This window comes from Camellia sinensis, chromosome 5, assembly GCF_055761805.1.
Source record: "Camellia sinensis isolate YWXY chromosome 5, ASM5576180v1, whole genome shotgun sequence".
Taxonomy (NCBI): Eukaryota; Viridiplantae; Streptophyta; class Magnoliopsida; order Ericales; family Theaceae; genus Camellia; species Camellia sinensis.
Window position 1 is genome coordinate 19,028,095 of NC_138965.1, and position 10,988 is coordinate 19,039,082.

General features: G+C 35.4%; 1 protein-coding gene and 1 non-coding gene across 2 annotated transcripts; both read right to left on the reverse strand.

Annotated features, from left to right (window-relative positions):
- Positions 1-2,421: 2,421 nt before the first annotated feature.
- On the reverse strand, positions 2,422-10,755 carry EIFISO4G1 (MIF4G domain-containing protein / MA3 domain-containing protein). The gene is made up of 9 exons (XM_028262497.2): positions 10,286-10,755; positions 8,645-8,716; positions 7,832-7,927; positions 7,392-7,592; positions 5,627-5,724; positions 5,084-5,171; positions 4,509-4,859; positions 4,026-4,268; positions 2,422-3,938 (listed from the first exon to the last, which is right to left on the reverse strand). The coding sequence occupies exons 1-9, from the start codon at positions 10,460-10,462 to the stop codon at positions 2,892-2,894; spliced, it is 2,373 nt and encodes a 790-aa protein (XP_028118298.2). The 5' UTR covers positions 10,463-10,755; the 3' UTR covers positions 2,422-2,891.
- On the reverse strand, positions 9,618-9,722 carry LOC114315895 (small nucleolar RNA snoR103). The gene has a single exon (XR_003647959.1). It is a non-coding gene; the product is annotated as a small nucleolar RNA snoR103 (small nucleolar RNA).
- Positions 10,756-10,988: the final 233 nt, after the last annotated feature.

The following is a 10,988-nucleotide window of genomic DNA, read 5'->3' on the forward strand; positions in this document are numbered from 1 at the left end:
GATTTGTGTTATATTGACATTTTTTTTTAATATATTAAAAGTTTAGATTTTGTCTATTGATCGGTCCATTAAATAGTAAGTGGGTTGAGAAAATCTAAACTATTAATTTATAGAAAGTATTGCCTCAACTAGATGTCCAGTTCGAAATTCTAAACTAGAGACATGTTTGGTCATTTTAATAGGAGTTCGATCTTATTCACATAACTGATAAAGTGTATAAACAAAACATTTATTTTGAATAGTCTAAAATTATGAAACCCATAAGTTAAATAAGATCAATACGCTTTTAGGTATGGAACTTAGAGTTTTTGGATCAATCATATGTGAACAAATTCATTTTCTTTTAATAATACCCTAAAACATTTTCTAAAGCAAAAAATTGACAAGATTTTTTTGGTTTTCGTGTTTTTTTGTTTTTAGTGAATATTTTTTAAATTTTAAACATTTTTTTTATATTTTTTTAGATACACCTTACTTAGATGTATCTAAAAAGTAAAAAATTTATGAAAAAATATTTTTAAAAATTAATAAATACATAAAAATATAAAAAATGTACTGAATTTTCGTATTTTTTTTTTTATATTTTTGATATTTTGTGAATTTTTAAAAGGTTTTTTTCAAATTTTTTTTACTTTTTAGGTATATTTATGTTAGATATGTCTAAAAATTAAAAAAATTTCTCAAAATATTAAAAAAACTCAGTAGCAACAAAAAAACACGAAAAATAAGAAAGTAGAATTTTCTGAAAAGTGTTTTTGAAAAATGATAACCAAGCATATTCATTGAATAAATAACATTCATACGATTGAAAAATGATTATCAAATTATAATATTTTTGCATTGTAACATTTTGAAATTTTATTATAACATTGTCATTTTAACATTAACCATAAAAAATTACTTGTGACGCTAGAACATGGCCTGGAGAGTTGCAAACCCAAACAAAAGGGCATGGGATGCTCAGCTCGAGAAAAAAAAAATTAAGTGATTTAGGAGTATTACGTGTCTTTATCCCTATTAAGTTTTTATATTATTTTTCTTAATATCTCAATACAATGTCTTAAATTTTACCTCCTTTATCAATCACAATACTATTGGGACATCGCTTGACTATTTTCAGAATTACTAAAAACTTTTCTAGGTAGAGAGATAAAGACAGATGCCAAACTAATCTAATTATTAATTTTCTTAATTTAGCAAGAAAAATAAAAGGAAATGACTTGAATGTGAATTAGCTTATGTCTAATCAGAGTATAGAAATTTTGTCCACCCCATTGAGTGCCTTCGTTGTTAGAACACATAATTGTCGCCATTAATTCAGAGATGTTAAATTGGAGTTGGGCCTATGTTTCCAAGCACGCCAAGATGACTTGTAAAGTGGTCTCATTTAGAAGATCTGACCCAATAGTCTAATTGGTAGGGTCACTACGAATAATTAATTATTTGATAATCCAATCACGTAACATTATTTATATAGTCTTTTAAATTACCAGCTAGTGATACGTGATTTTTCATCTTAATGTTAGATCACAAGGGGCCCAGAGGACTGCACTATAAATGAGAAATAGAGGATGGGGCTTGTGCAAGTGATATATGAGATACATGCTTGAGTTAATCAAACGGTTTATACAACTTTAACATATTCCAGTTAATATTTTTATGTACATATTCAATCAAAATTTGGCAATATGCCTGAACTTGTGGCAAATTTGATGCCAAAGATTGTAATGCGAAGCTTGGCAGTCCCAAATTGTAGCCTCCAGTTGCAATAATATAACCATGGTAGCCCAAATAATAGTTAAATTAATGCCTACTCAGCCATGTTTGGAGCAGCTTTTGGATAGAACTAGTGTGTTTTTTTATGTATGATGTTGTTACTTTGTGGAAGCAAGTTTGTGTGTTCTATGGAAACAATGCAACAGGCACAAAATAGAAAATTCCCAGTTTTCATTCATGTTTTGTGACATTTTCGTTTTTAATTATCAAATACAAAAACCGAAAAACAAAATTGAAGTTGAAACAAAAGAAAAAAATTGTTAGCATTTCCTCTTTCCATTTAGCAAAAATAGGAAACATGTTTTGGTGTTTTCTTTCCTTTATTACTATTATTATTATGTTTAAAAAAACCAAAACCAAAACCAAAACCAAAACTAAAACAAAAACAAAAACAAAAACAAAAAATATGATTAATACACTAGTTTTCAAAACATATAAAAACAGAAGCACCAGGCATTACAAACAATTTCCAGCAAAAAATTACAAGCAGGAACATCAAGCAAAAAAGTAAGTTATCCATTCCAAGTCTACAGCAACCACCAATCAAAAGAAATCTTCTCAAAAACCATATCAATGCAAAACAAAAACCCGACCCACACTGCGACAAAAAATATTTCCAAGCTGAAGGCATGAACAAGCTACCCAGAAGCAAAAATTACTAAATTGAATTCTCATTTGAAAAACCCGCGAAAGTAGAGCAATGTCATTTATGAAGTGACCAAAATAAATTTAGAAAACAAAAAAAACAAAAAAAAAAAAGAAAGGCTAAATTACTCATGGAGTCAGGAAAATTAAAACAACAAAAAGAGAACCAAAAAAAAAAAAAACTAATCAAATATAAAACATCTGGGTCCCAGAAAGGGCCATTCAACTCAAGTACTCGAGAACAAAATCCAGAGAATTATCTTTTTTTGTAATCTCTCTAGTGAACACAATACTATGACCTCAAGAACAATATATAGTAGCAGCTCAATAAAATTCTCACCTGTTTCTTTAGCAGCTCCACCTTTTATCACACATGTAATAATACAGTTGATTGCCTCGAACGGGTGGGTTGGGGATGTAAATGGAAGCAATTGCAAAGTTAAGCGACAATATGAGCACCAAAACATTCCCTAGACTAGGCTCTCGCATGCCTCAATGTCAGGTGTCTGCGTATCCAATACGCGTTGCCCAGAAGAACTTGAAGTGATGATCCTCATTGCAGCAGCAAATATCGGTTTTCGGAACATATCGTCCTCCACCTTCTTCAGGACAGCCTCCACCACCTTAAAGTCCAATCCAACGGCCAAAACTAGACTCCCAATAACCTCACCAAAATTATTCGGTGCCTTTGGTAAATCGATGCCTATATCGTCCAACATCGAACCATAGAGCACGCATCCGGTCCCAATATCCCTAGCCGTAAGAATCTTCTTGGCAAACAAGTACTCAAGGAGTTTCACAACTGGTTCCACACAGGGTGGGATTTTCTCCAAAGCAAGCGCAATGGCTTCTTTGACAACCTCGGGGTGGTAAGCTGGGGAGTTCAATTCCTCCACACACTGCAATGCCTCGTCCAACATCCGGATACTGAAGTATTCCTCCAGAAGAGAAATTGTTTTTCTCCTAAGTACCATGATATTAGAAGGACCCACTGCTTTCTCAGCAGCCAGAGGCACAGATGCGATTGGTGCAGGTCTGGCGGGGGAAGGGACTTGAGATGCAGGGGGGTCCATACCATACCCAAAGTTAGGAGGGCGAACAGGAGGGGCACCACTGCCTTGCAATAGGGCACTAGTCCTACCACCTATGAGGCCACCAGTACCCTGAGGAAGAAATTTTGAGTTCAATGATGGTGGCTTGCCAATTAATGGTGGTTTAACACGTCCAATGGGCTGAATGGTTGTTGATACATCACCCCTCGACACGGAACGAGCCTTAGGAACCTCCCAATTGTCATTATCAATTCCGGGCATCCCAGGCATCTTCCTCGTCCCTGGCATTCCCGGCATCATTCCCCCAGTGCCAGGACGATTGATGGGGAAACCACTCACAGGGCTGACACTCCCCTGTCCACCAGAAACAACACGGTTATTTCTCATGCTTGCCGTAGCACCAGGACGCAACCCCAGATTCTTTTCAGCCTCCGAATGGATTTCAGTGATGGTTTTGGCTTTAACCTGCAACGAGTTTAATTAGCAAAATGATAAAATTTTATACCAGCACCAAAATCATATCATGGAAATTAATGAGCAGTAGAAAGTTACCTCTTCACGTCTGGGAACCCAATTATTTGCACGCCGATCAAGAACATCACGAATCATGAACCTTAATCGTGGAGCCAGCTGGGGATTTGTTGACAATTCTTTCAATCGGATGAAGTACATATCATTAATTCTCCGTGACTTGGTGCTCTCGTCAAGCTGTTTACCAATAGTGTTGAAGAATTGACATATGGCCTCCACGTTTTCCTCCTCGGGGCAGGTCTTACTATCAGACCCTAAAAGCTCCTGTTTCACATGAAAAGTTATGGTAAAAGAAAATTATTATATTGAGAGTCAGACACTGTTTTGAAAATAAAGATATTTCAAGCCAAAAACGTGAAAGAACCACGAAAGGAAGCTCCATATAAGCTCCTGTCTCACATGACAAATAACGGTAAAACAATTTTTATATTAAGAGAGATCTAAAAATAATCAAGATATTACAAGCTAAAAACATGAAAGAAGAGAGGGAGCTTTAATTAGAACCTGAACAATGTGATGAACAATTTTTTCAGGCACCATCTTCTGCTTCAAAAGCTCCCCAATTAGACGAATGTTTCCGAGTGTGCGAAGTTTGACCATTCTTTCTTTATCTCTACGTTCCGACTCTTGCTCAGGAGCAGTCATCTGCCTTACTTCTTCCCTAAGTTTGTCAGAGCCTTCAAATGCCTCCTGGCAGATGTTCAGGAGGACCCGCTTAAAAGTGATTTCTTTCCCACCAGGCTCATCCGATGGGAATGGAGGGAGCTTTTCATTTAGATCCGAACACAGCTCTGCATACATGGGGCAAAATGTTGGTTCCAGCACTGCCTTGTCAAAAATCAAGGAGATAACATCCTGTGCATTGCAAGCAGAATCTGCATTAGCCTTTAAAAACCAAACTGAAAGTAAAATAATAATTAAGAAAATTCCCCAATCCAGGCAGAAGCATGTCTGGGAGGTTTGGGGGATGGAGGGGTAAAAACAAATTAAAAATTAAAAAAGAAAATAGAAAATAGAAAAAGAAAAAGAAAAAGAAAAAGAAAAAAAGAAAAAAAAAGAATAGAATAGAAAAGAAGAACCTTCAGAATATCAGGTGTTGTGATGCCAGAATCAATTAGCTGTCCCTTGAGAAGGTCAAACTTCTCTGGAGTCAGCTTATTCAGTATCCTAAATAGCAATCGAAGACAGAAGTCAGCATGCATAATTGATATGAAATGACATTCACATGTATGCTAATTTTAAAAACAAGAGAAAAAAAATTCAGCTGCAAACTCCTGTCAACTGACATTCATGCAATCATTAGTTACTAGAGCCAACAATTTTTTCTAGCAATCAGAAACAATATTTAACTAAATTAAATCAAATTAAATTAAATCAGAGATATTTAAATTATAATATCAAATACACACAGTAGAGATTTAAAATATTTCAAAACCTTAATAATTGATATCAAACAAAAATGGTTCATGACTGAGTGAAATTAACTATAAATTGCAGGAATATGATTAGAGTGTCCAACATAGACACTAAATATTCAGAAGGATCCATACAATATAGCAAGTGACAATCACATGATTGCATAGCTGTCAGGAAATCATACAAAGATCTTCAGAAGAAATTACCCTTTCACTGTCTTCAAAACACGATCCTTATCAGAGAGGGTTCCCCTTCGAGCTGACCATGGCACCTCAGCCTTAATTAGAGCAGGAGCGGGTCCTACCTGGTTCATTGACAAAGCATGGCTCGATATTAACTCCAAACGGCAACTATTTACAGACAAACAAAAATTTACATAGTAAACAGACCACATCTTAACAACACACGGCCACACTGATTAAAAAGGCAGTGGCGAATGTCAGCACAGTTTGCATATACAGCTTAGATCATGCAATATGTTTATACTTTCATTTTAAAGGAACTGTGAAAATTCACTAGGCTAGTCTGTAGAACACAACTATCTCTCCGTGTAATAGGTTTATAACAGAGAAGCTCATCCCTTTTCTCATTCCTGGTCATTCTACATATTCTACCCACCTTTCAGAGGTGTCATATACAATGAGGTTGCATTTTCTTCCCAAACAGAAGGATGCCACTTCTCATACTACAGCCCCATAAGAAAACAACACTACAAAGAAGGGGGGAAAAAAACCATGATACAGATGAAGGAAGTGCGCTAGGGTCCCCCTTCTCTCCTTTCATTTTCTTCCCAAATCATGATACATCCTTGTATAAGATAAAGGAACAAAACAGTAAAAGAAAAACTAGAATAAAAACCTCAAGCCATGATTAACCCCGTGAGCATCCCTCAGACCATCTGCACAAAATTGATTGATCAACTGACAAAGGACAACCAGTTCTCAGATGCAAACAATGGGACAACCATACAGCAATCCCAATCAGAACTTAAAAGTTAAACTTCTAGTGCATTTGGATAACATAATTTCCAAAACTTATGGAAAACTCCTAAAGTCGAAAATCTGAGAAAAAAGAGGATGCCACTTATTCCTCCCTAGATTCCAAGGCAGTAGCACTATCTAGGAACAATTATTATCAATAAAGGAAGTTCTTCATCGGATAGTGTTTAACATTAAACTGACTAATAAGCCTCATATAAAGATATAGAAGGATTGTTGATTGAGCCCTTATGGGAAAACACTTGAACAATGATTAGATTTAAAACACAACTTTTTTTTTTGTTGGCAATGAAAAATTTTATTGACAAGCAAAGACAAACTACAAAGAGAGGACAAGGAATCAGCTCCAAAAACCGAAGGCCATTACATCAAAACAAAAACACCGTTTAGATTTCAAAACACATTTAGGTTGAAAATCTAAAGACTAGCAATCCTTAAGTCCGCATGTGTGTAAGGAATCATATGAGTACGCACTTCTATACTAATCGAGCATTATATGGTATGATAGCTCTTCTATTTAATTGAACAAAATGGAAATACTACAAAACAACACATAAAAAGAGTAACACAAAAATAAGTCGAATTTTCATCAATAACTATGCCTCAACAATCATTAAAACCCACTAACCCACAGAGATTAAATTCAATGTCAGATCCATTTTAGAAAGAAAAACATGATTGTTTATAAAGACTAAGACTTCAGTTTTTACTTTTTGTTTTCAGTAAAAGAGGCTAAAAAGCCAAAGTGTTTGCCAACCAAATAAAATAAAATAAATAAACATACAATAAGCTTGGTTTTTATGCTTTTCTACAGCTAAACTCATTTTCCAAACTCCCTGCTTTTTGGGCGCACTGTAGTCTAAAAAACAAGAAAAAATAACGAGAAAACATATGCCAAACAACCCCTCACTATGGATTTCCCTAAATGAGTAATGCAAAAAATCAATTCACTTATGTAACAAAAACAACTTACCCCTTGTGCCCTTGAAAACTGTGAGTTGAGTTGGTCTTGGCGATTATGTTGACCTGCCTCCTGTTGTCTAGAGTCAAACCGGCCACTAAACTCTTTGTTCTCCCAGGATCTCTCCTCTCCAGATGCAGGAAATTGTGCAGATCGACCACGCCAGTCACGATTGTCTGGCTCAGAATAACGATTTTGAGGTTGAATTGGTGGCTATTTGAAATCAAACATGTCACACAAAATGAGCTGGTAAAGTATACCAATAGAAAGAAGGAAATTAAGAAAAATTAGCACAACAGAAACATTCTTGAATAACAAAACTCTTCACCAATTGCAATTAACCATAAGAAAATTTTGATGCAAGCAAAGGTTGAAGATATGATATTAATCTCTGCAAGAAATCAATCATTTTTCTCAATGACAGGGTTTATCAAAGGGTAACAGAAACTTACAGTGCTTTCCACATGACCCCAGTTTTGATCTTCACCAAAAAATTCAGTTTCAACTTCTTGTTTTATTTTCAGTATAGCCTCAGGGATGTTACCAACCTATGAAAAAATACACAGCATAAGCAGTCACCATGAGTGATTTAGCAACACAAATGAAGGATAAAGAATTTGCAACATAAGATCATTGCAAACAGTGTTGGTCATGAAGACAGATCAAACATACATCTATATCTGCCAGAGTAAAGTCATTTCAACATGATTTAGACCATCGTGAAAACAACTAAAAAGTGGGCAATAGACGCGATTATTCGACGTACATAAACAGACATTAACCAGTGGCAGCTCCCATTAATCAAAGGAAGTGATCAATAATATGCTTTTACATGCACCCCCGAAAAGGGAAAAGATGTAGCATGTTTCCATAAGCAAGCCAATAAAACAAATAAACTAATCAAAACATAGAAATGAAACAGGGAGAAATGAAAGGAAGGGAGGTAAGAGATGACAATATAAAAAATTACAACAAAGATTCCACTACATCAGCATTGACTAGGTGTGTATCTCCTACAACTCCCAACGAACAGGATAAGTGCAAAGATAAAGAAGTCCTGGATGCTATGGAAAAATTTACAAGTAAATAAACAAAAGACAACATTCATGAAAGAAAGGAGGAGGTTTGCAAGGAATATGGTAACATGGTAGAGGTATCTTATAAGCAAGAGAACAATGTAAGTTTGTCACCAATGCCCCACAAATTAGACGCAATATCACAAAAATAGTACACACTCATTAAGAGCATAAATTAAAAAATCTTACCTCCCTAAGTTGCAACAACTGGTCCCGGCTGTAACGAACACGCTCATGGCCCTCGAACCGGGAATCTCCAGTCTACAACAACAAAACTACAATGAGTCAAAAACTTAAATCCACTTATTAAACTTTCCATACAAGCAAACAAGTAATAAAATAAATTTTAATTTTCAATCATTAAAACAAATGGGAAAATTGCTCTTAAAGAAAATGGGGACTGTGTTATTTATGAATCAACTAGCAAGGCTGCATTAAAACCAATAGATTATGTACAACTCAAAATCATTACCATCATGCACAAAATATGGCCAACATACAACCATAGTTTTAAATAACGGGATATGTAACTGTGATACGGTCGTATATCAACTGATATTGGAGAGTAACAAACAGTGTCGACCGATATATCAATGAATAACGGTATTGGAAGGCCAAAAATCCGTTATGGAACAGCCGATATGATACATAACCGACAATATTTAAAACCCTTGATACAACATTCAATATGGATGACTAAAGTCAACAAGGAAGCATGATGACTTGGCAAATTAGTGGACAGTTCACCCCAACAGATATGATGACTTACGTTTGCAGAGTTTTGGGCTGAAGTCAACAAAAAAGTCAGAAACTCTATAAACCTAACCAATTCAATAAACATCCTAGTCTGTAACAAGAGACAAATACAATAAGTATGCCAGAATAACATATGTCAGTTCAATAAAACTTCTATAAATCCGACAATAACGAAAGCATACTTGGTGTCGTCTTCCTATCAGACATAAACCAGCTGTCAACGGGATCATGCACCAATCCCATGCTACCAATCATGACAAAACCTAACTCTTATTTCATTAACAGCTTGGTGACACAGCTATTCCCCAACATCGCAATAAGTCAAAAGTAAAAGCAACTCAATTTTCTTACATTCCATCACAAACACGAAATTCCCAAGTTTCATAAAATCCCTTAGAAAAAGCTTAAATGTACATAGGTTCTTTATGGGCAATCTGAAGTGCACGGCATGCCCACCTAAAGCCTATATGTTGTTTTATGTCCATATTTACAGCAGATACACACCTTAAGTGCAATGCTAAGAATGAGGACATTAATTTCTAAAATTCTCCATCCCATAACCTTTTCAAAAGCACGAGTAATCAGAAGGTTAATTTAAAAATTCAAATTACCGTTATTTTAACACCCCGTGCTACCCCTAAAGCAAGAACTAATAAAACTACACAAGAAAAACACATCCTTTATGATTTTCAGAATCGAAAAACACCAAATCACCACTTGAGAAAACACAATAAACTTTGACATATGTGATTTTTTCTTTTTTGCAAGTATGATCCATCATCACCAGAAACTACAACATGTATTATCGATTTACAGCTAATACATAAACAAAATCATGTACCTCAACTTCAAACAAACTATAACAAAATCCAAGTTACAATTGAAACGTAACCGAAACCTAAAACAAAAATCACAGATTAACATCCAAATTGATATCTTTACGTATCAAAAGAACTAATATCAAATTCAGTAGAAAACGAAATCGAAAACGATGCGAAGGCGAAAAAGAATACAACAACTACAGAAGAAGAGAAGGAAGCCCTAGATCCGAGGGAGGAGAGAGAAAGTATCGACCCTGAGATAGAAGGAAGAAGGAGCGCCGCCATGAGGACGAAGGAGAGAAAGATCTGAAGATAGAGAAGAAGATCCAAATCCAGAAGAAGGCTCGAAGCGAGGACCAAGGACTCTGCTGCCTCGATTGCCTCCACCGCCACCAGGTCTCAAGCTCAACACCGTCTGATCAGCCTGCATACCTCAATCGCCGCCGTCCGATCAAAAAACACAACACAAAAAAAATCACCGATTCAAAAAAGCTTCGAATCCAAAAGGACTCTGTATATATAAGATTCAAGGTATATATATACGTATATGTATGTGTTTGTTTATAGAGAGAGAAGATTGGGAGATTAGAGCAGAAGGAGAGGTTTCGGAGTTTCTCTCTCTTCCGCGAAGAGCAAAGAGAAGGAGAGAGAAAGGGTTTGTGAGGGCAAAGGAGAGAGAAAAAGCTCTTTTATTAGGTGGTGTGGTGGTGACTGTGAATTTATATTTTATTTGTGTTTTATCCTTTTCCTTTCTTTTTTCGGTTTTTGTTTTTTTTCCAAACTCAACTTTAAATTACTTCACTGTCCTAAGTTGGTGGGGACATCGATTTTAAATTCTTAGAGCTTGTTTGGACGAATTTAACCTCGCTTTGTTATTACAAGGAAAATATTACTCTCACATAAAATTTATACCCAAAAAAAAAAAATTACAAAAATAATGTGACCATCTATCTATA